Raw genomic sequence first — 27,980 nt, forward strand, 5'->3', positions numbered from 1 at the left:
CAAAAGAAATGCTAATGAGCCAATCGTCGAAACAGGACGGTCGTCTTTATCACGAACCAATTATGTTCAATTTTTCTGCGCAACCTGGTTTTGACATTTAAACATTCAAACTCATCTTGCTCATTGATGCGTAAAGTGTTCGTCTCATATTAGGTATCAATCTAAAAGAGGAATAATTGAATTATATGATTATGTAAATTAGATATAATTCTTTTTCCTTTGACGAGAAAAGACATGGGAATCCTGGTTTTCTTTTTTTCTGGGACGCACTGTATAGTGATAGTCTAATATGTTTACCACTGCAACTATCATCATCATCTTCCTGCTTCTGCTCCTCCTCTTCCATATTATTATTATCATCATTATTACCATCATCATCATCATCATCCTCCTCATCATCACCACCACCATTATCTTCATCATCATCATCATCATCATCATCATCATCATCATCATCATCATCATCATCATCATCATCATCATCATCATCATCATCTTCATCATCATCATCATCATCATCATCATCATCATCATCATCATCATCATCACCACCACCATTATCTTCATCATCATCATCATCATCATCATCACCATCACCATCATCATCACCACCATCTTCATCATGACATGTTGATATACTTGTAAAAAAGCATAAACAATATGAACAATTGTGTTTGTTTTTCTTCTCATTGATTTTAATATCACCATCACTTACATAAAAGCCAATCAACAGTTCACCCGGAGCGTTAGCCAAACAATAGCCTCTACCCAAGAGTTAACACGTTTTATTTTACCGATATGCTTAATTACTTTTAAATACTCTTGGAAGAATAGGCAGAGAGAGTGGAACATGAATGCGGTGAAATAGAAAAGTCTCAAGAGAAGACTAAAGAAGGGTAAATGATAGAGTGACAGACAGAGTGAGAGATGTATAGAAACAAAACCATAAGGAGAGAGAGAGATAGTGAGAGAAAATGTGTGTTTGTGTGTGTGTGGGAGAGAGAGAGAGAGAGAGAGAGGCCAGACAGAAAGAAAGAGAAAGAAAGTAATACTATTTCCAAAATAAAATGATATATTTTTGTATCAAGGCAGTAACATTCACATCATATTGATATACATGATGTTCAGCATGAATGAGAAAAAAAGTTGTAAACTTTTATACAATAATATTCAAGGCAAATTTGTTTGTACAACGGATTAAATACACCTCAATATATACAAGTCATATGATAAAATTACATAATTTGTATGTTTTATTTTACACAGTCACTATATATATATATATAGATATGCATAATTTTTTGTTGACCATCTCTCCTATTAGGCAGTAAAATGTTTTTATACAGGATGCATGGAGATTTGAATTCAAACAAGTAAATACCTCTTTTTTTCTTCAAATAATTAGATAACTCACATCTTCTGAGCGATGCAAGTTGAATACAGTGTAGGTGTTGATACGCCTGCATTTTTTGAAGAAATTATCACGAAAACTTGACTTCTAAAATGAACACAATACTGAATACATTTTCATAGGAATATGCAAATCAATCACTTTCAAACATAGATGTACATACTTTAATAACCATAATATACAAAGAGTACTGATAAAATATTTCAAACATGGTAGTATATACTTTAAAAATAAGCCGGAGCAGAGCAAAAACTGCCGTCTTTTTATCTGTCCAAAAATATTCTTTTGTAGGGACCTGAATACATCCACAAACATTTAAGCGTAAAAAATTTCCTTTAATAAGATACCCCCATTACAACTGAATACAAATTGCATAAACAGATATACCCATCCCCGGTTTGAATTCTTGCATGTTGATCTACAGGAATATATATGTTTCGTACAAAAATAAGTTGCTAAATATATGATGTTTTTCCAAAATAGAAGTGTAGTCCTAGCTGCCAATTGATAGAATACATCCATTTTTTTAATATACTAGAGAAGAAGATGAAGACATACACTTTCCATACCGATTATAATCACGTGTGTATGCAGAAATACTGTTTCGACTGCGCAAACCGAAATTCCCCATTTTCCTGGAAGTTTAGATGACCTTACTTGTTCTTTTTTTGGTGGAATAAACAAATTTAATTCTGCAAATCACTTAATTTAAGGGAGGTGGTGGTTCAAGATGGCTATATCAGTGGAAAATTGCATAAGAATACGTATACATGTAGCTGTTTGTGAGTGATCGTATAATTATTCTAAATTCATATCTGTGATTGAAATATGATATTAGCCGAATACAACATTTTCAAACTAAAAACAGCAGTATGTTTGCTGTAATAACAAGGTGTAGATATTTGAATGCATAGAATATTTGTGCTTCATTACAACCTTTCATTTCATTTTTTTTTCTAAAAAGATCAACTTCATTTCGCTTTCCAATCAAATTGTTATTCATATCATAAGGAAACAAGAATGGCTGCAAGTACAAAGTATTATGATATTCCCACTCCACCTTTTCAATGTGGTGATGGTCTGTGATTTTAAGAATTAAAGTTCTCTCTCTAATCAGTTTCAAGTTATATTCTTTTAGAGATGCAAAGGACATCCAGTCCTCCTTGGATACCTCTCCGCTTTGTTTTGCTTTAATTAAAATCCTGGTTGATTGTCATTGGAGTTCATAGCAGATCTCTCTTTACTGTCCATTTCATTGTTTTGTTGGGGTGGTCTCAAATGAGAAGGAATTCCCTATCTTGCAGCTGCAGAATGGTTCTTTTATATTGTCTCAGGCTGGAGGATGTGGCGCTTTTTTCCGACGATCTTGTAGGTTTTCGTGATCAGGGACACTGGTCTTTCCTCAGAGATAGGCCTCGACATCCTGGGACTGCTGCAGAATGATTCTTTTATATTGTCTCAGGCTGGAGGATGTGGCGCTTCTTTGCGACGATCTTGTAGGGTTTTGGGATCAGCGACACTGCAGCCTCTCCTTGGAGATCTGCCTCGACGTCCTGAGGCATCTCGAAGAAGAACTCCTGCAGGAGTCGCCCTAGCATGAGGAAGAGTTCTGCCTTGGCCACTTTGTCGCCCAAGCAACGCCTCTTGCCGACGGAGAATGGCATGAAGTGTGGGATCTGGGATGGTTCTTTCAGCGTACCTTGGTCGTTGAGGAAGCGCTCTGGAAGGAACTCTTCGGGTTGGTCCCATGCTTCTCCATTGTGGTGTACTGACCAGAAGTTTGCCATGACAGATGTTCCTGTATAAAGAAAGAATCAGAAATTGGAAGTTTTAAGTTTCAGTCTTGAGGAATTACTTAGTCATCTGTGTTTTACAACAGTTTGTAGACCACCCTTTCCTTAATATTTCTTGAAGATCTATTAATTTGCCCTCTTTTAAGGGGGGGGGGGGGTTGTAGGTATGCGGATGGGGAGGATGGTTGTCATGTACAATGTTGAAGAAGGAAAAATCACAAAGAAAAACTTGAGTATATTCTTTATTTTATGTTGAAAAAATGAAAGTACACTATCAGTAATAGCAGACAGTACTACAATTTGATTAGAAGTAATAATAACATCATATTTTAGCTAGGGTATCCTCTTTAGTTCTGAAAACCATTCTCTCAGGGGGCCCTGCCTTACATGATAATGTTACTTTAAGCTTGAATAGTTTGATAAAAGTGTAAGAATCTAATACCTTTTGGGATGAAGTACCCATTGATCTCAGTGTCCCGTGCTGCTGCATGTGGAACACCTAGGATGGTGAGTGAACTGTACCTAAGAACTTCATTGATGACTGCTTCTGTTTTGGTAAAAATAAACACAAGAGATAGAAATTAATAGCTAGAGTTACTGCTGGAATAATTAACCTGGTTAGGATTGCTTGCTATGATTTTATAGGAAGTAATGCAAGCAGTGTTGACAATGAAACAAAAAGATGGTTGTAGGTTATGCAGTGATCAAGCTCTGTTCGTGAACTTGAAGAGCGCCATCTGTTGTTGGAGCAGTAGAGTTCAGTGACTCCTGCCATTGTATGGAGGACAGTTGCCTGCCCTGATCACAGAAAACAAGATGAGATCGATTATTGTGCTACGGATTGTGATTATTAGTACAATCAATATCACTTTCGATGCCCATGGAAGGGGGGGATGGGAAATGGCTCCAGCTTTCTGTTTTTAAAGAACAAACTGATGTTGCATTCTGAGTAATCTTTACCCATCGTTGTTCGGTTCAATCAAGGTCTGAATTTTGTTCTACACTGTACTCTGCCCACTCATATTGCACTTGCTGGTTCAAAGGGAATGGATATTGAATAAATCATCAAGGAAAGATTCCAAGTTTCTCATTCTCAAATGAAACTATGCTGTATTCCTCCAACTTAATAACAATTTCTTACAATTTCCTTACAATTTGCCTATAATTTCTTACAATTTTCCTACAATTTCTTATATTTACTTGATTTTCAAAACTATTTTATAACACTGTATTGACTATTTCTTGCAATTTTTCTGAGAATCTCTTTGAACTTTTGCATATATATGTTCTTACTCAATTCACAGATGGCCCTTTTGGCCCCTATTCATATCTCATGGCTTCCTATTCCTCTGGCTTTTTAAAAGCTTTTTTTAGGTTGATAGAGAAAAACTATTGCACAAGTGTTGGAGATGGAGTTTTTTTGTGAAGTCAATTGTAGATATATTTTATATAGATTTTTGCTAGATAGAGAAAAACTATTGTGTAAGTGTTGGAGATGGATTTTTTTGTGTGAAATCACTTGTAGATACATTTTTATAGATATTTGTTAGATCAATTTGGTCTACACTGTACAGGGGAATATAATTAAAGAGTAATGAACAAATGAAGATCAGAAAAATTACTAATAGATGCCCGTCTGTTTATAGTGTGGTCCCACATGCTGTTTCCTGTGTTGGCTACACCAGGAAAAGCATGTAATATAAAATGAACATAATTTTTCAAGCAAGCCTGAATTATTCAAATTAAATTTGTTTTTCTAAATAAACACCTAGGTATATGATAAACACTCTGGGATTGCTTCCAACCATTTCCTACCAGAACTTCAAAATTCAGGATTCAAAATCAAAGCAATCGGAATAGCCGCGTCCTGCAACGCCTATTGACATCCTCCAAATTCTCTAAATATCGAGATCTGGGCTAGTCTAGGCGGAGCAGTTCTTCGGGGAACCGATTGCTTTGAGAGAGGTCATCCCTGATTCTAACCAGCATTAGGAGAGGAGACAGGAAGAAGGACAAGAATTAGGTCTCCAAATCCAGCAGATTTACCCAAAAAGGGGGCCAAAGAGTTTGTTTCTAGAGATTCCCACAAAGTGTCGATATCAGTGTACATCAATGCGCTTGTCTCTCTTGCCTATTGTTATCTATGGACACGGTTTCTCCTTTCCCAACACAACTGGGGCTTTGTTTGAACATATTAATCAACATCATTAGACTTTTCAATTTTACATAGCGTGAATGTTTAGTTTTTGCATGTAGGTCCATGCATATACAGTACGTAGAAGGGGGTTTACATTTATGAACATATTAGTAGATGTTACTGAACAATGCAATGAATTAATTCTCTACAAATTTCTTTGAGCTCTCCAGGCTCGTTATGATATTTTATGACACAACACAACAAAACTCAGCAATACTTTTATCAAGTCATTGTGGTAATGTGGCATCAAAATGTTGCAGATTCATCATCAGGCAAAAAAATGATATTCATTTATTTCTTTTTTTTTTTTTTTTTTTTTTTTTTGGGGGGGGGGCTACTTTACACAACTTGCTGCCAAAATCTGCAACATTGAATAAGCTATAACATTGCAGTGAATGGATATTCTCCGAGGCCAATTTTGATTTTCCAGGCCTCTTTCAAGTATCTTTGGGGCAAAATCGCCCCAAGCTCCCTTGGACCCCCCCCCGCCTGCATCTCAACATGTCTCAATTTTATCAAAATATTGCTAAGCTTTGTTGCAACATATCTGAACATGGGTCCATTGCATAAAGTTACTATAATGCTTACTTTGCTATCCAGTGGCAACTACCTTGGAATTCTTGATTCTGATTGGCTGTTGAGTATGGTTACCATGGTAGTTATCATTATACCGCAAAGTAACCATTGATAGTAACTTTCGTGAAACAGAGCCCAAGTCTTCAGTTTACGATTGACTGTAAAAAAAAAAGGCTACTCACGGAGATATGGAAGCTGCGATTTGTGTTCAAGCGAGAGTCGCTTTGATTGGCCGATGACTCTCTCCAATTCCTCCTGTGCCTTCGCTTGCTTCTTGGGGAACACAGCCATGTAAAGGAGACTCCACTGGAGCGTGTTTGTGACAGTGTCAGATCCTGTGAAAGGGAGAAAAATAATTTTTTATTGTTTTTATTTTTACATTTTATAGAAATTTTTAGATATTTTCAAAGATCCAAGATATTTGAGATTTTAAACTTTCGAGAGGTTCAGTTTATTTAGTGAGAGTAGTTTTTGTTAGTTTTGAATACTTGCATGAATGTGTGACATTATCTCTTCCTTTCTAAATCTTCTAAAAAAAAAATCTATAATTATTAATTGAGAAATGTATTTTTGAGGGCAGTGAGCGAATTCTATTTGTGACATTCAGCTTCCTCAGAATATGTCTAATTTGAGCACTGGTATTCTGGCAAAACACAATGAAAACTTTACTTTGTTTTATGTCAAGTTTCTTTCAATAAAGGAGTTAGAATCACAAATGGTAATGTTTTGTTTTGGTTGTCACCTTCTTCAGGTGAAAATCATGAAGGACAAAAGTCAAAGTGACATGAATGGATATTTTATTTTTAATTCGAAAGGTCGGTTTTGATTAGAAATATTAAAAATGATATCTGACGCGCTCCTTTTATTACTGCGCTTTGCTTCTTATTGACGTTTTACATTCAATCATCAAGTAAAATTTTTTTCATTAGGAAATGCTTCAGAATAAATAATGATCATTTCTTGAAATATTATGATGCAACCTTTACCTATTGATTTAGAACATTTCAATGATTAAAAAATTTTTTTTATTGACCTGAACCATACTCTTTAAGGGTAGAACTGTGTCAGCAAGGATTTCATTTTTTTTTCTCTCCCATTCTTTTCTTCTTTTTTTTTGCCACGTAGATAGAGGAGGATTGTCAAGAGTGGGAATTTGGTGAGATTTTTTGGGCACGAGGTCAGATCCAAAGCGAACACGTGTGTTGGCCTGGATTAGCCCAGACGGAAGTATTTAAAAAAAGGAATTCATGAGCTTACAGGTGTGCTGCTTTGCACAAGCTCTCCCGTGGATATTTGCCGATAAACTTAGACCCCAAAACTCGCCATTATAGTCAGGGCTTTAGCTACCTTCGCAAAGTTTGCCAACTTGCATTGCCGACTGACCTTGCGGGAGCACAGACAAACAGGAGGAAAATAACAGAAAGGGGAGAAAATTTTGTTGATTCGGGCCACCTTTGCCATGCTTCCCCAACCGCAGGAGGGAAAAAAAATGCGGAAAATACAGGGGTGACGCAGACGAACTTTAGTGTTTTGATATTGTTAGTAAATGCTTTCCGCTATTCACAATTCGCCAACAAATACATGCATTGTGCGGAGCGTGTGTAACGTTTCCGCCGGGGAACAACTCGGCTGGTGTTGACATAACCTGGAAAGCATTTGATTCGTGAAATTCTAGAAACAGATTGTTTGTTCTATTAAATAAATGTAGTTCACATCCCATGTGAGGCGTGAATTGGATTAAAAGCATGATCTAGTGATATCAATCTGGCGTTCATTCAAAAATCTTACTGCATTTTGATTACAAAGAGATGGCATACAAAATTCTTCACACATCGCTGAAATGGTACCATGCATCACTATTCACTTCCAATGCTTTCTATAGAGATCAATGTCTTCCTTTATATCTTCTATAATAATGTCAAACACAGAATCCAATGTGTGACATCTCATTCTTCATATTTTGATCCTAATCTTCCAAGAAAATCATCTTGATCATTCCCCAGCAAATTCAAAATAGGGTGACCCAGAAATTATCTAGGAGTATGTTATTAGGTGGTTTCAAACCGCCTCGATCACAAGAATCCCCGTTAAATTACGAGAACTTTTTTAGGCTGAAAAATACCCATTAATTATTCGTGCATTCACACCGCCCTGAAACATATCCTTCGGGATAAGTTCCTGAAGTTACGAGCATGCGCAGTATGGTCTGATAAGCAGCAAGGCGCGAAATTCAAAATCACTAGCCCAGCAGCAACCCATGCACGGCGCCGCACCAAACGACACGCTGGGCTAAAAGTTCCCGTAATTTGCTTTCAGACCGCCAAAATACCCACGACTTTGGAAAAATCCCCGCGAAAGTTCTCGTAATTTCGCCAAGTACCTACTATTTATCGGGTATTTTCTTTCGGGGATATTACGCGTAGTTTGCTTTCACACCGCCAAAATACCTGGTATTTTCTGATCGGGGTAAATTTCCCGATCAGAGAATACCTGGAACTGGCGAACTTCAAGGCGGTCTGAAACCACCTATTGTAATAGAATGATTTAAGACAGAAATAAATGTAAATCATTCCTTATCTCTCTCTCTATTTTTCCTTTTCTCTGATTCTGTGACTTCATTGTTAAGTGAGTAAAGTAGGACGTTCTTTGACGGAGTACTTCTCCCTTGTTTGCCCTTCCCTCCTGTTCAGTTCAGAGTAAGTCAAGGTACGGTGTCCCTGAAAAAACTGCATTATTCTCTGACCGAAATGCTAATGCTGAATTGTGCCATGTAAACATTGATCATCGAGCACACAGGGTTTGTCATGTGGACGGGGGCCCCCAAGCTCCCCATTATCATGACGTTTGATGTGATGACGACATGTTTCTTTGTTGTTGGCTTCATGATATCTATGTTATTGGATCAGTACCGATGAAGTCACCTCTACGGCACAGTTGGTGATCCATGGTTTGGAACCGTCAACCCGCCTTGTGTAAGTTTTGGTTTATTGTTGTCCATATACTGAGTGTTTTCTTACTAAAATGTAGTTTGTTTGTGGTGTTTTTGTTGGAATCATTCCAATACAAACACTCCACAACATGTGCCTATGTGGTGCTAACCATAGTCAAATGTAGATATCTTATACAAAGTTAGTATTGTTCTTTGTTCGTATAGTTCTCACTGATTTTCTTATAAAATATGTAGCATAATTTTTACACTTCTCACTGTATTTGTTGTTAAGCCCAGTTGTAATTCTTGTAACCATGCCATTTCTGTAATAATGATTAAATTATTAATATTAATTTATAGGGCACAGAAACCATTCAAACAAAAGTATATATTCTAATGCATAAAGTTATAAAGTAGATAAAGTGAATTATATGAGAACTTACCAGCAAAGAAGATAAGCCACATGTTGATGATAATGTGCTCCGGTGTGAGAAGAGCTACTGCTTGTTTGTTGTTTTCTGCAACTGCTTCCGTTGTTTCTGCAAGAAGTCCATCCAGCATATCCCTAATCTTTCCTGCTTTGTACGTTACAACATGCTCCACATACTTCTTCATGAGAATTCTGTCCCTCTGGTCGCGAGCCTTGAAGAGGCTGGCAAACCATTTGTTTGGGAAGTGCCTCAACCAAGGCATGGCATTGACCGGGTGCATGGGGGAAAGCAGCTTGGAAATCTCGGCCGAAAATTCTAGAATCTCCCTCATTTCCGGGTGATTGTGCTCGTAGCGCTCCCCAAAGACAAAGTTACAGAGAATGTTAAGTGAGGCTATGTGGAGATCGCACTGCGGATCGAATGGCTTCTCGTTCTGTGCCGCGAAGTGGTTCACAAGATCGTTGGCTTCGTGGAGAATCTTGTCCCCCATGTCAGAGTTGTTCACGACCCGCATCGCCTGGCGGCAGATCTTCATGTGCAACTGTCTCTGGACTTCGTCTTTACACGTGAGGAAGCCCTTCCCTCCCGCCAAAACGTCCATGCAAAAGAGATCCGGTCTGTGGGAAATGTCGACGCCTCTGTACGCCGTCTTGATCAGTTCTGCGTTATTGAGGATGACAACACGTTCTGAACCTAGCTTAATGCTGAAGATATCCCCGTAGGTCTTTGCCAGCTCACTGAGCGAAAGGTGCGGTGACTTTGGATTAATGCTTAGGACATCACCGATGAAGGGTATTGAAGTTGGCCCTGGTGGTAGCTTTCGAACCTGATAGTCGTAACGTTCTTTGAGATAGTAGACTGCGCATAAGGCAGTACCTACCGCCGACACCATCACAATCATGATGAAACTTTTCCTGGATTCTCAGCCTTTAATAGAGAAATGGTAGCGGCCTTCCGCTTGTGTCGGTTGCTCCAGCGCAATCCCAAAATCTGTGCAAGAAAAAGAAAGAAGAGAAAATTATAAGATTATTAAAAGCAAATAAAAATATACTAAGAAAATAATCATAGTAATTATATCTTTCAAGATTTAAAATATTCTGACCAAATCTGCAAAGAAAACACAGTTCTCGAATGAAGCAATATTAATGATGAAACAAAATGAAAACATTTGTGAAATATGAACACTTTACCTGACTAAAATTTAGATAGAATGATAGCAGTAGAAGTGGTCCACAATAGAATTGATAACAATAGCTGAATGAAAAAGCTCTGCTTGATATCCAAAATGTTTGCTCAAGTACGCACTAAAAGAGAAAAAGGAACATCCTATAAGTTTGCTCGGACATGGCTCATCACGTTCACAGAACACTTGGATTTCAAACAAGAGAGAGGAGAAAAAGTTGTGAGTTACTCCTAGGACAGCCAATGCAAGACTGAAGCAAAATAGGTCACTTCCAGTGCACTATATGAGCACGGAGGATAACAGATCACATGTGTGGAGTATCACGGTCCACGCCGATAGTAGTATATACAATGTTGACAGGGAGAGAGGGAAAGAGAGAGAGAGGGTACTCTAGCCAGAGAGTTGGTTGATAGGAGTGAGTAAGGGGAGCGTGCGTAAAATGACAGGGGCTCGTCTCTCTGTTTTTACGACCGGGGAGTGACTGGTGGGCTGGGAATCGATGCCGAGCTAGCTGCGAGGAGGCGGTGGCGCGGCCCTGTGACTTTGAGAACCGATGGATAAGTCGGGGAGAGAGCAAGTGTCGTCAGGAGATGTGTAAAACCTAGCTGATCCCGCTTGTAGCCCTCGGGGCGTTAGCTTGTCACGTTAGCTAGCCTTAAGCCACTGCCAGGGAGTGAGGGGAGAATTTATGTCTTCATCCTCTCTGCCCCGCAGCATTTATTTTCTTCTCTTTTTTTTTTTGCCAATCGCAGAGGAAGGATCAAGAAAGGGCTTTGGGTTGGTTTGGGACATGATGATGATGATGAAGAAGAAAAAAGTGAAGGAGCTGGAGGGTTGAGATGGGGAGGCATGCATGTACGCATGCTGACGAAAAAGAAATGACCTTCCCAGTTTAAGTCCCGGCGGAATCCGTCTCTATCGTCACCCATAATACCCTCTAGAGCCTTGCCTCCATAGTACAACAATCCACCATTTTATTCTCACCTTCTGTTTGAGTCCAGCCCCCCCCCCATCAAATTTTCTCTCCATTCCTCCTAGATGCTATGTCATTTGCAATGGGAGAGGGATAAATTATTATTTATTTTGCAAAAAGAAATATAAAAAAAACTTCCCTAAAAACGAAACAAAGGAATAAAGTTTCAATGAATCCATTTTCCCATTTGTTTAGAATGAGATACTTGCGTTTCAAATGAAGAATAATTCATTTGATAATATTGTAGAAGCTGTAGCCTATATAATATCAAACGAAAATATGTTATTTGTGGTAAATTTATAATGTCTCTGACAGTATTCAACTTGAGACACATCATCGTTGTCATCTTTTATACTGCTGTTTCCCCCCCTCCCTACCCAAGAAGTTTATATACCGTAGGCCTGTATACCGCACAAGTACAAAAAGTTTTGTCTAATACACAAAGTTTTATGAAATCTGAATGAATCTGGATTAAAATCAAGTCAATTCATGTTTTTATTTTATTTTTCTCTTTCATTGCTTATGTCCATTTGATTTGGCTCCTTGCAAAGTGAACTTGGACACTTAATTGCATATTTCTTCAATGGCGTTAATTATTGAATTTGTGTGAAATATTTTTTTATGACAAAGAAAATGCTCTTCATTGAATATGATTAAAAAAATCAGAGTTTTGCATTATAAAACATAGACTCTTCTTAAAATTCTTGGGGAAATATTTCTGAATATCCACACATAATTTTTTCAACTTTGAAACACTTCCATGCAACTCATATCATATAAATGCAGAAGTAAAAATATAATGAGAAATACCATGTATCTATAAAAGTATTCCTATTACAATTAAAAAAGGGTATATTTTATTTCACCTTTGCCAGTTTAATGCAACAATGTTTCTCTTATATATGCCAAAATATAAAAGCAAAAGGTAAATAAAATACACGACAGTCAGCAAAGTCTTTTTCTTATAACTCTTACATACATGGTGTAAGCTTATACTGTAATTGTGTTTATGCGGAAGTAACTTTACTTTAAAGAAAAGGAGAAAAAAGTATAGAAAGTACTAGATTCAGCTTGCATTTCACATTTGATGTATTGCCAGTAATGGAATCAGAGCCTTGTTTGTTGTAAAACAATCCTTCAAAACAAAGATAGCCGATGGATCACATCACTTGATTATAGTAATTAACCATTTCCATGCACTATTATGAAAAGAGAGGTATCAAAAATTGCGTACAGAATTGACTTTATCAGAATTATATCACATATCTGAAAGTGAACTCTTAAGCATCTATTTCAAGTGTTGTTTTGTCATTAAAGACTATATATCGCAATATTTGACCTACATAGTACCTTTTTTTTCAAATCATTTTTCAAAATGAATATTTTGCATCTACAGATACAAAAAAATTGAAGAGATAAAAGATCTCTAATTAGATTGATTTATTCATGTTGACATAGTATATAATAGCGATTGTTGAGTAACCGTTGGAGATGACCGACTGTTAGACTATGGATATGACATTTTATTACCAATACTTGATTGATATATCTGATACAAGAAACATTTCAGTGTATTAATGATAAACATAATGAAATGCACATAGATATGAGAAATGAAATGAGTTTTAAATAGGACGTAATATGAATGTGAAAAGCATGTTGCAATAAATCCCCTACCGTCCACGAAACACGTACGTCGTTAAATTTTTATGAGCCTTTTTAAAGAGCATTTAAGAACATTTATTATGACAAATGTATTATATCAAAATGATAGAAGGTTGACAACTTTTGAGAAGAGGGCATATAATTATACCCTTGAGTATGAATTTAAACTGAATCAGTCCAGACGTTCAGAACTCGGCGATTGTGAAACGCTGACATATGAAAATAATGTCTACCTACGTATATAAGTGTTTCGAAAAATGCGAAATCCAGGTATACTTACACTTGTTACGAAATGAATCCGAACTTTCCACGTAAAACCGCAGAAGATCTCTTTGAGTTTTTGGTCTGCGAATGGTAGTTGTGGCAGTCGAAAAATTATAAGTTTCTTATCTGCGATTGAGATTTTGTTGCCTTTCGGTAATTAAAATCACCGTGACAAAATGATATCCTCGCAAATTATAATCAAGGATGGTGATAGCAGCATATTTATAGCCGTACTCGCAATGGAAAAGAGGTCAACACAATACTGAAATCATGTTCTGTGTCAAGTCTGCCAATCAGTAGGTTCTAGCCAATCACAGGAAGCCTTCTTCCTATTGGTCAGTGGAGCTATGACATCACCACACACATCAGTTGGTGCTCGCTCGTTTGCATAAGTTTTTGTGTGTATTGTTAGGTGTTTGTAGTTTTTTTCTTCTTTGCCTCCGTCGCACTTGAGTACAGTGTTCAGAGTCAGAGTGCAATTATTACACTGGGGGTTTGCGTTGTTTTGGCCCTAGTCTACAGCAAGCAGACCCTTTTGGATTTTGCATCCCTGTGAATATTACACCATGTGGCATCCGGACAAAAGAAAATGGAACTGTTTGTATCTTAAGGTATGCTGTATGATTTGATTTGCAGGCAAGCTCACTCTACCCCTTTCCCTTTAATTTGCTGAAAAGGATTAGATATAAATTTGAAGAGTCTTCCCTTGAGAATCGGACTAATGTTCAGAAGACTATTTATGGTATAGTGTTGAGGTAGGGTTCATGTTCAAACGAATATGGAAAGGCGAAATTTGAGCAGCCATGTTTGTTTAATCGATGATATTTATATGAGCTGGATTTAATGATTTTTTTTGCGTCGGTTCATGGGAGGTGTCACTGCACATTTCTAGTTGGAACATTTCTAGTTGGAACATTTGTTGCGAATGCTATGACGAATTCCATGATAAATTTGCCCTCGGCCAATCAAAAGGCTCCATTTCGGTAGCTTACAACGGGAGCTTCTCACTTGGCATTGATTTCAAGTTTCAATGAAACCAGTTCCAGAAGTAGACCTGTCAAATGCAATCAGACTAAGGGGAATACTGGTTATGAATCAGGTCATACATCTAAAACAAACAATATGTATTTTTTATCTGTATTTGGCAATGCACTTTAGGACTCACACTCGATCACCCTGTCTCTGTAGGTGGTTTCAAACCACCTTGATTACAAGAATTCCCATTAAATTATGAGAACTTTTTTCAGGCTCAAAAACACTTCATGATTATTCCCACATTCACTCCGCCCCGAATCATACCGTTTGGGGAAAGTTCCCGAAGTTAGGAGCATGCGCATTTTGGTCCGAAAAGCAGCCAAGGAGCGGGATTCAAAATCGCTAGCTCAGCAGCCGCCTGTGCCCAACGACATGCTGGGCTGAGAAAGTTTCTTTAATTTGCTTTCACACTCCCAAAATACCTGCAACCTTGAAAATATACCCCGAAAGTTATCGTAATTTTGACAAGTACCTACTATTTAGCAGCTATTTTATTTCGGTTCTGTTACGGGTAATTTGCTTTCATACCGCCAAAATAACCTGGTATTTTCTGATTGGGGTACATCAGGGCAAATTTCCCGATCAGTAAATACCTGGAACTGACGAACTTCGAGGCGGTCTGAAACCACCTTTTATTGGTTAGCTATCAGTCATAGCTTTTGGCTCTACTCTTTGGGCAAATATTTGGCCAGGGCATGATTATCTCATTGGCTTTGTGATTGCAAGCCTAATTCTATATCTAGAAGATACTTAAAAATCTAGAGTAATGGCTTGATTTATGCGTTCGACATTTTTCATTGAATTAGCCCCCTTTCCCCCACTTTTCCATGCCCTTGATATGATTTCAGCAGCCTTATCGGTCAAAAACGTTTCAAGCTTTACTATCAAATACACTTCAAGCTATTCCCCCATTTAGTCTGTTTGATGATATCTAGTTCAAAAGTCTGGTAATTCGATCACGTCTATTAAGCAATCGATGACAGAGTAAAATAAAACTGTTTACTTTTTGAAGAATAATATGACCTAATTTCAAATGAATTTTGGTGCACGTCTGTGTTATAGTATGTTCCTGTTGACCAAGTTTTCTGTGATTAAATCTTTCAGTCCTAGCGCAATGCCGTGTCGTGTTCTAATTTCAATAATGGAAGCACCATTTGGATTTCTTGATTTGTTTCAGTGTGCAAACGTGTAACTGTGTTTTAGAATGGTTTTCCAGGTTTGTGGATTAAAGATTTTTGGGCCCTGTGGCATTAAAGTTAGTACCATCATGGTAACTGTACCATCAAATGGAAACTACCACACAGTAATACTCAAAAGGCAATCAAACTTATTAATTAATTAATCTTTTTTCCCCTTTCTGTTAGGCGGACAAACTTGGATATTTTTAAAGGCCATACGGAAGGGCATTGACTTATATATGCAAGACTGATACTGTAGAATCTGTGGGAAGCAAACCTTTCAGAGTAAAAGTTGTGATAAGTTGATGCATTCTTATTTGCCTGATCAGGGGGTGACTTTATAGAGTTGCACTTAAAGGTCAAGTCCACCCCAGGAAAATGCTGACTTGAATAGAGAAAAATCCAACTAGCATAGTGCTGAAAATTTCATCAAAATCGGATGTAAATTAAGAAAGTTATGACATTTTAAAGTTTCGCTTATTTTTCACAAAACAGTGATATGCACAACTAGGTGAGTCAGTCGATGATGTCCATCACTCACTATTTCTTTTGTTTTTTATTGTTTGAATTATACAATATTTCATTTTTTACGGATTTGACAATAAGGACCAACTTGACTGAACCATATAGTATTAAACAATGCTAATTCCACATGTTCAGGGAGGAATTAATTGTTGTATCACTTGATAATGAGGAGAAAATTAGAATATTTCATATTTTATATAATAAAATACATGAGGTCATCAGTCCCCTCATTCGCATACCGACCAGGATGTGTATATTACTGTTTTGTGACAAATAAGCGAAACTTTAAAATGTCATAACTTTCTTATTTTACATCCGATTTTGATGAAATTTTCAGTGTTATGCCTGTTGGATTTTTCTCTTTTTATTCAAATCAACTTTTTGTTGAAGTGGAATTGTCCTTTAAATTCCCCAATTGTATGTTAGATGATACTTGATTATGGTTCACATGATTGACCCTTCACCAAAGCTTTTGGCGGGCTTTAAAGGAGAATGAAACCCTTGAAACCAACTGAATCCATATCAAAGAGAAAAATCAAAGAAACATATTGTTGAAAGTTTGAGGAAGATTGAATAAATAATAAGAAAGTTATGAGCATTTGAATATTGAGATCACTAATGCCATGTAGATCCTCCCATTGGCAATGCGACCAAGATCTGTGATGTCACACACGTACAACTCCCTCATTACTTTAGTAATTATTTCACTTATATTCTCACTTTTATAGAGTCTATCACAAGGTGAGGTGTTCTCTTTATGAGAGGACAAGTACAGAGGTTTCACAACATTATATCATTGATGAATCGTTTGTCATATGATTAGAATGAGCAAAAAGAGAGGTTTTGGGGTATATTTTCAGTGTCCAAAAGGGGAGAGTTGTTCATCTGTGACATCATAGATCTTGGTCGCATTGCCAATAGGAGGATCTCCATAGCATTAGTGATCTCGACATTCAAATGCTCATAACTCTTCTATTGCTAGTCCTATTTTACTCAAACTTTTGTTGATCTTATTCTTTGATTTTTCTGCTTTCACAAAAGTTAACATGCTCCAAGAGTTTCATTCTCCTTTAAGGTATAGGCTCTTTTCTAGATCATCTGGTCATTTTTGCAAAATGATAATTGATTTTGGATATGACCTGGGAGTTTCTCCTCTTTGACCAGATGTGATGGCGATTTGTGAAAGTTTGATGTCGGAGCTGATCTAGATAGAGGACAATAGAATCTGTGTTAGGGTGTCTTTCATTGTCGGGCAGTTCAAGTTCAAACAATGATGTCATCTGGGTTATTAGACCCCGTTCTTATTACAGTCCTAAGACTAGTTTAGTGGAAACTAGTTAACATGTAATGGGAATGCTCGAAGAGGTCTTGGAAGCAATCTTAATTAGTCTTTCAAACCAGTTTGGAAAACCACCTCGCGATGTGGTTTTCACAACCACTTTGCATCTTTAAACTAGTTTAAGCGTAGTTGAGGACACAATCGTTCTTTAGGAGCGATCTTCACACATGTGGCATGTGCTACTCTCACACACTGTATGTAGAATACCTACGCTGTGGTTCAGAATTTCATTCAAACAAACCTTTGTCTCGTCTTTCTTTTGACATATGTATTTTCTCCATGCATATTTTACTTTTATGTGTCCCTGTATCTATTCCAAACTCTCCCTTTATGCATGGACCAAAACCAATATTTTAATACCAATTTCAGCATGGACCCGCTAGTAGGTCCATGATTCCAGGAACCACTATAGTGAATGAAACATGGGGGAAGTCTTTAGATTTCGACTGCCGAGTAGTACAGGGACTACTAAAAAAGTAGAAATAATCTTTTGTTTTGTAGTTTTTACAGTCATATTTTGTGTCCACATTCTTTGTTTTCGCCATCTTTATTGGTTTAAGATCTTGGTTTATTATAGGGCTATTATTATTCAGCCACACCTACCGAATGCTGTGACTGCCACGTTTTTTGATGGCAAAGTCATGCAATACAAACTGAGGTTTGCCTGGTTACTGCATGCCCTGTTATGATGAAATGTGGTGACTCCGTGGGATTATCCACAGAACAGTGTGAAGGTCAGTGTAATGTATTGGCTTAGCAGAAACAGAGAGAAAGACAGAGAGACAGAGACAGAGGAAGAGAGAGAAAAGAATAGAGAGAAAGAGAGGATATACAGAAGAAAGATAGAGAGAGAGAGAGATAGAGAATATGAAGAAAATGAGACACCAGAATAGAGAGAATGTGTGTGAGAGGCAGAGAGAGAGAAAAAGAGAAAGATAAAGAAAGAATATAAAGAAAAAACGAATAAGAATGATGAAGAGAGAGAAAAGAACAGAGAGGGAGAGAGTATAAAGAAGAAAGAGAGGGAGTATATGAAGAAGAAAAAAAAACCCACCGGAATGGAGAGATAGGGTAAGAGAGAGGGAGAGAAAGAAAGAATGTAAAAAGAAAAGCAGAACAAGAATGGAGGACACAGGGAGATTGCAAGAGAAAGAAAAACAAAAGAAGGAAAAGATGGCAGAAGAAAGGAGGGAATGAGAATAGGGAGAGGTAGTGAAAAGGTAGGGGTTTTTGAGCACTTGGCACCACTTATTTTAGCCCACTGGCGAGGTGACTTTCGGATAGCACTCTGACTTAGTGCAATGCAGACCATGGGGTAATACTTAAGACGTTATGAGAAAATAACAGAAACAGATCAACATAAATTAAAATTATTTTGAAACAATCCCTTAGAATGTGGCACAAGTAACAAACTTATTTTGTAAAAATCGCTAAGGTGAAATTGATGCATGGTGAATTTGTATTTTACAAAGAAACCATTTTTTTCCACAATTTTTATTGCATAGGGCTGGGGTCATGGTTTGACCTACTTCAATCAGTGTGAACTATCTTGAAAGCTACCTGTGTGCTAAGACCATAGGGGCTATGCTAATGCTTGAAATCTTGAATTCAACTGGCCAACAGACTAGCTATGTGTACTCAAGAATTTTGCATGCGTATTTGTACACATCCTAGATTCGTGGATTTATGTGGTCATTGTGATTATGCACGTACCCTAATTTTTTGTTTACCATGAGATGCACCGTAGTCGTTGATGACGTGATTCGGGTCCAATTAATGCGCTGAATCATCCAAAATGTCATCTTATTTTGATAGTTTTGTGGGTATTTATACTTAGCCAGTCAAGGAACAAAATATGGGCCAACATGGGAGCTGCAGACACATGGCCCTCAAAACATCTAAAATATCCCAAGTCCTAGAAGCGCATAGGGACGTTGCATCGTAATGTGATATACTGCACAAGAACTGCATATCATTATTATTACAAAAAAGTAACGCTGTTAGGTACAAAATAGGCTCCGTAAATTGCTATTTGTTCCTATTTGGGGTACCGTAACCAATCAAAATCAAGGATTTCCAGGTAGTTGCCATAGTGGCAAGACTATAACTCTAGTTCTTTATGAAACTGTCCCTTTCCAGTCTGAAAACACAGACTAAGCATTTTCTCTATACCCTTGATCTTGATATCATTTGTAACAATCAATTTTAATTTCTCAAGGTGAAGGGAACAATCTCACCCATCCATCAAAACTTTAGAATATCAGTCATCCGCATCTATTCCATTTTATACCTAATTTATTCTAACCAATCAGAAAAGTTAGTAGACAGTGGGGCGGAAAGGGTAATGTGATTGAACTCCAGTTCAGACTATGCAAAAATATCTGCATAAGGAATGATTTGTGTACATAGCAGAATGCTGAAATCTTGCTGAATACATATTGTCTCTGGTGACATTTGTTCTGGTAAGAAATCTTCAGAGCAAGTCAAATGTAAATCCACTTCTATTCCTATTCATCATAATTTTCACATTCTTTCTAAAACCAGAACCTGTTTTACAAACTTAACCTAATCCCTACGTGTTGTCTTTCGAGAAATTTATGGTGGAGCAGTTGTTGCAGGTATTGTTGGGGTCACCTATCTTATTATGAAAATACTTTAAACATCAATCTCATGAAGCATTTTTAAAATATTTAGTTAAAGATATCCTGAGGATACATGACAGGGATTCTTTTTGCAATATCTCTTTGTACACATGCACAAAGACAGCCATTTCTCGACACAAGTTTGTGTGAATTCCATCTTGTCTGAACAGGTCTTGATGTTCCAACCTCTGCCATGAAAAATGAGGTTTTTGAAAATTGAAGTTGAAACCACAATGGTCTCCAATCAAAACATTATTGCTTCTGCTATTGTTAACAAAATCATGAAGTAGATTATAAAACTCAATAAAGTTTTATTAAAGAATGCCTCCATTGAATTTTTTTCCACTAAATCTAAATAATCTGTGCTATTGCTGGTGGAGTGTATCCTTCAGTTATATGCCTTCTTCACTCCCCTCCCCCTCACAGTGACCCCCCCCAGCCTCCATGCAGGTAGCCCCATTGCTACAGGGGTTTGCTTCAGGGAGTGTTTCATGAAATATCTTGACGTAAGTGCTTTTATCTTGTCGTAAGTGATTTTTACTGATAAATTTGCTCTGAGCCAATCAGATACAAGGATTTCAGTAGCTTATAACAAAAAGTCAGTGCACCCTTCCCATTGCCTCCACACTGTTAGCCCCATTGCTACAGGGGTTTGCTTCTGGGAGTGTTTCATGAAATATCTTGTCGTAAGTGCTCTTCACTGATAAATTTGCTCTGAGCTAATCAGATACAAGGATTTCAGTAGCTTATGAATTTGCTCTGAGCCAATCAGATACAAGTATTTCAGTAGCTTAGAACAAAAAGTCAGTGCACCCTCCCCACTGCCTCCATGCAGGTAGCCCCATTGCCTCCATGCAGGTAGCCCCATTGCCACAGGGGTTTGCATTTGGGAGTGTTTCATGAAATATCTTATCGTAAGTGCTTTTATCTCGTCGTAAGTGCTTTTCACTGATAAATTTACTCTGAGCCAATCAGAATCAAGGATTTCAGTATTTTTTAATGAAAATCAATGACTATATATTTCATGAAATATCTACCCAGTTATTAATGAACACCATAGGCACTGGGTTTCTAATTGGAAACTTTTTTCATCCTCCAATTGCACCTTGTCTCTGTTTGCCCATGCTGTAGTGTAGGGAATATAACATTTCAGCAACTTGGAGTTACTTAGAAAGCATGTTTTTATAGTTGGGATTAAAAATTATATCTAGGAGAAAATACAAATTTGTTTAAATTTCTTTTATTAGTTATTTGGATGATCTGGCTAAGGTTTTTTTTTTCAAGTTTAGGGCTTTTCAGGATACCCCTTTCCTCACACAACTGCAATGGATTTAGTAAAATTGAATTATATTCTCAAATGAATCTCTGTATGTTCTGTTACAATGGGATAATTGAATTAGGAAATCAATCGGGAAATTTAGGTAAATTTATTTAGTCAGAAGTTTTGATAGGGTTTTTTAGCCCCGGAGGATGAGCATTGTTTACATTGTTCTATATGATTTCCCACTGGAAGGAAGTTATCTAGAAAAAATGGGTCATTATTAGTTGCTGCTAGCATAGAGGTATGCTGCTAGTGCTACTCAGGAATTCTTTATTTTAAATGTTTCTTTTGATTCTATAGCAGCAAATGGAATTTTTGTTTATGATATATTCTTTAAAGCAGAATTTTCAATGTTGATCTGGATATTTACAGATATGAGGATAACAGATTGGTGAAGCTTGTGCTCTATCATATTTTAATTGTTACACAAAAAGACAGCAGTTTTCACAATAGAGTATTGATTTGGTTCCATCCCTCTTTATTGATCAAAAGTTCAAAACTTCATTAGAAGAATATTTGTCATTGTACATCCTTTGGATGTATACAATTTGCATGTTAGGAAATTTGAACAGTACAATGAGAAACATTCTGTAAAATTTGGGATTTGTATTTTTTCAATGTATCCTTGACTTTGACAAAGTGATTTTTTTCTACTTTCTACCAGTAAAATTAAGAGATCCATTTTTCTCTCTGAAAATGAAAATACACCACTGTGAGAACTTTATAGTTTTATTTTCTGAAATAAGCTCTTGTTTTTTCAATGTAACCACAGTTTTAAGGAAGAGGTATTATTTTGCAAAACACTTCTAAAAAGATGTATTTGAGATGCTAAACTAGATGTGGGTTCATATTTAACCTATTAAATAAATTAAACCAGATAATCAATATTCTTTGGGAAAGGGCACTTCTGAAAAGAAGTTATTGATGTGCATTTTAACCACATTTTGTAACTGGATCATTTTCCAAAACACTTGTCAACTGTAGATGGAAAAAGGCATGTTCCCCAAGTTGCAGAGCAATAGAAAGAGTAAACCTAGCAATTGCGTTTTTCCGCAAGTACTTGTGAATCGAGCCTGAAACCGGGAAGAAACGAGAAGAGCTGCGAGTTCATGGAACTCGCAAAGCAGGTACCCCTGGATGGCGGCTTCACTTTCCGCATATGTAGGTAGAGTTCAAAACCCTTTAGGTCGTAGAACCGACATTCTCCCGCAAGCGAGCGCTCACGCGGTCTAATTATCCTCCGGCGATGACTGGATAATGAACCGAACAGTGATCGGATCCGCATACATTCAAATTCCCGTTTCCCCCTATGTTTCCCTCTGCTTGCTCAGTTTGGCGAGGGAAATCGATGCTCGCAGGTGAATAGTAAAGGGTGGCAAATTAGATGAATTTGTAATGTGTGGCTCACTTTAGACGCTTCCCAGATTCCTGGCATTAGGGAATAGAGAGAAGGTAGCAGTGAATTGAAATCGAAGGTATGCTTGAAGTGGTGATCGCTTGTTTGTAGGTGTTGCAAGGTTCTACCAATTAAAGTCAGTGTCTTTGTGGCTTTTATTGAGCTGAACTCGGTATAAACAATCTGTTAAACACGGTAGAAGGCTTTCTAGATAACTTGCTTGCCTGAAGGGTATGACAATGAGAAATTAATGCTCGTTCACATTCAGACCAAGCATGTTTTTTCCAACCCCCCTTAAAGACAGAGATGAAAAATTAACTTATTAACAATTATTATAAGTCTCAGGTAAGAAATATTAGTGAAAAATGGTTTCCATTCCTTCAGATGTCTTCACAATTTTCATTGATTTCTTTTTTATCCATTTCATTTGAATTTGAATTTTGTATATAAAAATGGAGCGTCCAATCATTGTCAAATCTGTGAGGACCTGGGGCCTGTCTTACAAAGAGTTGCGATTGATCCAATCAATCGTAACTATGGAAATCCATCAGTGTCATAATTTTTTCTACAGGAAATGTGCAAAATGTCCTTTGTAAACAAAGGAGACCACACCGAACTGTCAAGAAATCAATGAATTCATGGATATACATTTATATCTAGAAATTTCTTTGAACAAACATGCATTTTATATGTAGACTTTGCTGGCTTTCCATAGTTGCGATTGATCGGATCAATTATAACTCTTTGTAAGACGGGGCCCAGTGCTTATTTTAGGGAAACGAATGATGAAATTTTGAAAGATTTGGATACAAAATTATGAAAATATAAGTTTAGTTGATGAAAAAGGAAGAAGGAATGCAATAGGTCAAGATATTGGAGGGGGTGGGTGATTCAGTGCATACATCTTCCATTGATAACCTGGGCCTTGCCTCACGAGGAGTTGTGATTGATCCGATTAATCACAATTATAGACATTCAGAGATGCTAATATCTAGGATGCAGCTGTTAACAGATGTTTATTCAGTGTTTTCAGGGCCCGGTCTTACAACTATGGAAAGCCAGCAAAGTCAACATAAAAAATGCATGTTTGTTTAAACAAATTTCTAGATATGAATGTATATCCATAAATTCATTGATTTTTAAACAATTTGGTGTGTTCTCCTTCATTTACAAAGGACATTTTGCAAATTTCCTGAAAAAAAATGACACTAATGGATTTCCATAGAGTTACGATTGATTGGATCAATCGTAACTCTTTGTAAGACGAGGCCCTGATTATGATGCATTCATCATTGTCTTGTCAAATCAGTTTGATAATCGGAGTGCTGATTTTTCCAGTTCAAATTTGAACTAGACAAATCAGCACTCCGAAGTGCAGTCACTATACACGCTCTTTAAGAGCTAAATTAGCTCTTCTTTTTTTAGAGTATATCAATCACAACTCTTTGTGAGATGGGGTTCCAGGGAAGAACAAAGAGGATGATGAACTTGGGCTGTCAAAAATAGAAAAAGAAAAAAAGGAGAACCTCTTGAAAGAACCGATGAATCTTTCAGGCAAGACAAGTGCGACGACTAGGGACGACCACATGTGAGAATGTGGGGACAGGTAACACACCAACGTAGCAATACGGAAGGTGAATAGCCGTTAGTTTCCTTCCAAAGGCACCCCTTTCACGCTCTCCGGGCCCTGTTTCACAAAACTTAGTAATTGATATTAGGACTGGTTTGTGTAATTGTGTATTGATCGTGATGTGTAATTACTTGTAGCAAATCAACTTTATGGTCGGTTGCTGAGGTTCGTGTTGGAGGGCCCATGTTTGCTTTCTGGCTGTGCAGGGAAGGTGAATGATTAGGTATTCATCAAGGTTGGTTTACCTGCGAATCTTGAGGGGGAATCTTCGTTTGAATGGATGAATGGATGAATGATTGATTGAACGGATGAGGTAAAGAAGAATCAAGCTGCAAGTTTGTAGCATGGTGCGACTGTTTCTCTCACTCCCATTAGAGCCATTCATTCATGTGATCATCAATTAAAACAGTCGAGCATGATAAGGAGGGTTTTGATTTGTTGGTTAATGACCGGTTGTCCATCCTTGTTTAATCTATGGAATAAACTTTATTGAGGAGAAGCCAATTTTATAATAAAGTACAGGCAAAGGACAATAACTTTTCTTATTCTTTTGTCTCATCCCTGTGTAATGTTGTAGCAATATAGTCAAACATATCGCTCCCCCTTCCTCAAACAAACTATTTTTTAAAACAAAGTTTGAGATTATGTGAAATAATTCTTACAGTTGTTTACATATATAATTAAGCATTTATATAGCGCTTTTCCATTGAACATGCTCAAAGTGCTTTACAATAGTTTAATATATAATTGTGGCATGAATTTATAAAGAAAAGAATGTCGAGCTAATAACTATGCAATGTCATGATGACAAAAGCATTTTGTGCATAATCATTAGTCACTCTTGAAACAAGCTTGTTTCTCTACAACGAAATTGCAGTGAAATAGATTGATCAATTTCGAGGTGGTGTTTTAACCGTGTAAATAGACTTGTTATTGATTTGTCCACTTCGAGAAAGTAATCTTGTATTATTCCAATCATTGTTTCAATTCAAGCATCTCTGAAATTGTATTGCTACGACTTGTATGTCATTTCTTAATGACATTGGGCAACAATGGATAGAAAGAAGAATTTCTTGAAATCTGTGGTCTGTCTATAATCTTTAATCTATGGATGCTTGTATTAGAATTGATGAGTAATTCAATGATGGGTGCTTATAAATATGACCAAGGTCGCACACATCATTTTGTATTTGAATTTGGAGTTGTTTTGTCTCGTGAATGTGTGTGCATAGCAGATCTTTTGGTAGGAGCATGACATGTAGCTAAACTCGGATGTCAAATATTTAATGGTAATTTTTCCCTCTTTGTGAAAACCCTCTGCAAACCAAACGAGAGTGACCATGAACTCTTTGAGTTGGTTCATATCATGCTGCCTCACAAATGTTTCGTCATTTTGCGACACCTTTTTGGCATTCTTTATAGATTTGTCCTCAGGAATATTTCTCTAATTGGTCATCCCATGTTACCACTAACAATTGGCGATGCTGACCCAAGCTTTAAAGGGAAACATTTGGTATGCCCCTTTGTCTCCTGTGCATATATAAGGAACAAATGAAGTTACAGAAAAAAGAAGGGGAGGGGGGGGGGGGTGGGGGGAGGAAGGGAAAAAGCAAGAAAGTTGTGAGGGAAAGAATGAGAGAAAATAACTCCAACTTATTTGCAGTTTAAAATATTTAGCATGCTGTTTGTATCTGTCACTTGAACAACTATTGTTTTAACTTGTAAACAACTTGTAAAAAAATTAAACAACTTGTTTTAAGAACATTTTTCGAGTGGCAGGCTTAAACAACATGCATAAAATTTTAAACAGCAATTTTACAGTGTTAAGATTTATGATAGTTGAATGTTGGTTAAAAAGAAAACTGTTTAATTTTTTTTTTACATGCAGTTGTAGCTCTCCTGGAGAAAGAAAATTATATTTTTTTATTGGTAAAATATGCCAAGGTAGGAATTCTACCACAGCCTTGATACATCACTGTAACAATAACTTACAAATTAGGTTAATAATTTCATATCAAAACACACCATTATCTAATTGTGTCCTTGATATAACAAAAAAGGGGTCGGTCGTAAAACTTAAAAAGCATGAAGCTGGTCCGAACTCTTCCACTGATAATAGCTTGGAACAATATCCAGTGGGTCACGTTATTTGAAATATCGCTTTATATAATCTTGTATTTGCATCTGTTGAAAATTTATTTTACAGTTGTAGAAAATCATTAACCAGAAGTGATAGTGTAGTACCTGCCCTCTTCCAGCCTTGAGATATTTATCGTTTTGGGAACGTGATGCGGCCTTAAAGGGAGAAATTTCCCACAGGGAGGCTTATTGATACAGAAATTTAAAAAATCAGAGGTTTATCATATTAAAGGGACTGACTGAATAAAACCGGATCGAAAATGTGAGAGTTTGTGATTTTTTTATTTTTGGTTTTTTTTTCAATCAAATATTTTGATTTGACAAAATTTTTGTTCTTATCGCCCTGCACTTTTAAAATGAAGAAGAAAATTTGATCTACTTTTACCTCAGAAAATTGGCAGCTGAAATGCCAAGGCTTCAACGATGTTTAGATTTTTATTTATAAAACCATTGAAGGTGTAGGAAGTCAAAAGATATCTATGGCACCAGATTATTTCCCTAAAGACCTCGAGGTATAGAAGAGAAATCTGCACCAGATTCAAGTTTATTCATCTATTTCTTAACTTAAAATGATACTGCCAAGTGTCTGGTGGGTGGATCTTCAGAATGCACGCCCGGAAAATGCTCTGAAAACTCTCGTCCCTCGCGTCAGGAGCCAGCTCCTTGTGACCTTGTTCATTCTTACGAAATGAACGCATCACTGTTCCGTGATGCGGCTGTTAAAAATAGCGCCCCTGCATCCTGTTATGCCGTCATGGATGGCCGTCTTTTGTCGCCCTCCGGAGATGGTACGGAAAGCAAAATATGTTTTTATCTTTTTGTTTCAATCCTCCTTGGGTTTGGTAGACAGTCAGGAAGAAACAGTTAATCAGGAATATGACCCAGGACTACATCTTAAGATAGCGACGATCAAATGAACTACTTCCAGCCAGAGACATCACTGCCCCCCCTCCTTCTTGTACATTTAAGAGGGTCAGGTTGATATGAAGAGCAGTGCTAGCACTAAAATACTTGGTACAAGACTGGTTAATTTGTTTTTTTTTTAATATTGTCTAAATTCCATGAAAACATCCATAGGAGATGTCATTTGACGTTCCATCAGCGTGTACTTGTCGCTACAGTTTGAAATTCTATTAAAGTAGACCTATAGCAGCCTTGATTTTTTTCCAGAGGGCACATTTCTTTATTACAGTGCAAATCAGAAAATTCTAAAGGGCAAAACTAATGTCCGAGGCCTATCAAAGAGGCCTCAACATCAGTCAATCAGGGTCATAGATTAAATGATGGGTCATCCCATCAGGTTCGGTCCCTTTTTATGACTTTCCAGAACCAAAAAACCATGTCTCATTTCAA

At 37.1% G+C, this 27,980-nt stretch overlaps 1 protein-coding gene across 2 annotated transcripts; it reads right to left on the minus strand.

Moving 5' to 3' along the window:
- Window positions 1–685: 685 nt before the first annotated feature.
- On the minus strand, window positions 686–13,686 carry LOC129274985 (steroid 17-alpha-hydroxylase/17,20 lyase-like). Of its 2 annotated transcripts, none has more exons than XM_054911743.2 (5): window positions 13,439–13,686; window positions 9,350–10,327; window positions 6,160–6,312; window positions 3,647–3,751; window positions 686–3,209 (listed from the first exon to the last, which is right to left on the minus strand). In XM_054911743.2, the coding sequence occupies exons 2-5, from the start codon at window positions 10,236–10,238 to the stop codon at window positions 2,860–2,862; spliced, it is 1,497 nt and encodes a 498-aa protein (XP_054767718.1). In that variant the 5' UTR covers window positions 10,239–10,327; window positions 13,439–13,686; the 3' UTR covers window positions 686–2,859. The 2 variants fall into 2 exon arrangements, with proteins under 2 accessions (XP_054767718.1, XP_054767719.1); XM_054911744.2 differs by lacking the exon at window positions 13,439–13,686 and adding an exon at window positions 10,528–10,999.
- Window positions 13,687–27,980: the final 14,294 nt, after the last annotated feature.

Source organism: Lytechinus pictus, chromosome 13, assembly GCF_037042905.1.
Source record: "Lytechinus pictus isolate F3 Inbred chromosome 13, Lp3.0, whole genome shotgun sequence".
NCBI lineage: Eukaryota > Metazoa > Echinodermata > Echinoidea > Temnopleuroida > Toxopneustidae > Lytechinus > Lytechinus pictus.

What these genes read in the sequence shown, in the direction of transcription:
- LOC129274985 (XM_054911743.2), bottom strand. Translation starts at nt 10,238, where the DNA reads ATGATTGTGATGGTGTCGGCGGTAGGTACTGCCTTATGCGCAGTCTAC. An exon ending in GTGGCTTATCTTCTTTGCTG is followed by an intron (nt 6,313 to 9,349) that starts GTAAGTTCTCAT and finishes TCCCTTTCACAG; the next exon opens with GATCTGACACTGTCACAAAC. An exon ending in ATCGCAGCTTCCATATCTCC is followed by an intron (nt 3,752 to 6,159) that starts GTGAGTAGCCTT and finishes TTACCAAAACAG; the next exon opens with AAGCAGTCATCAATGAAGTT.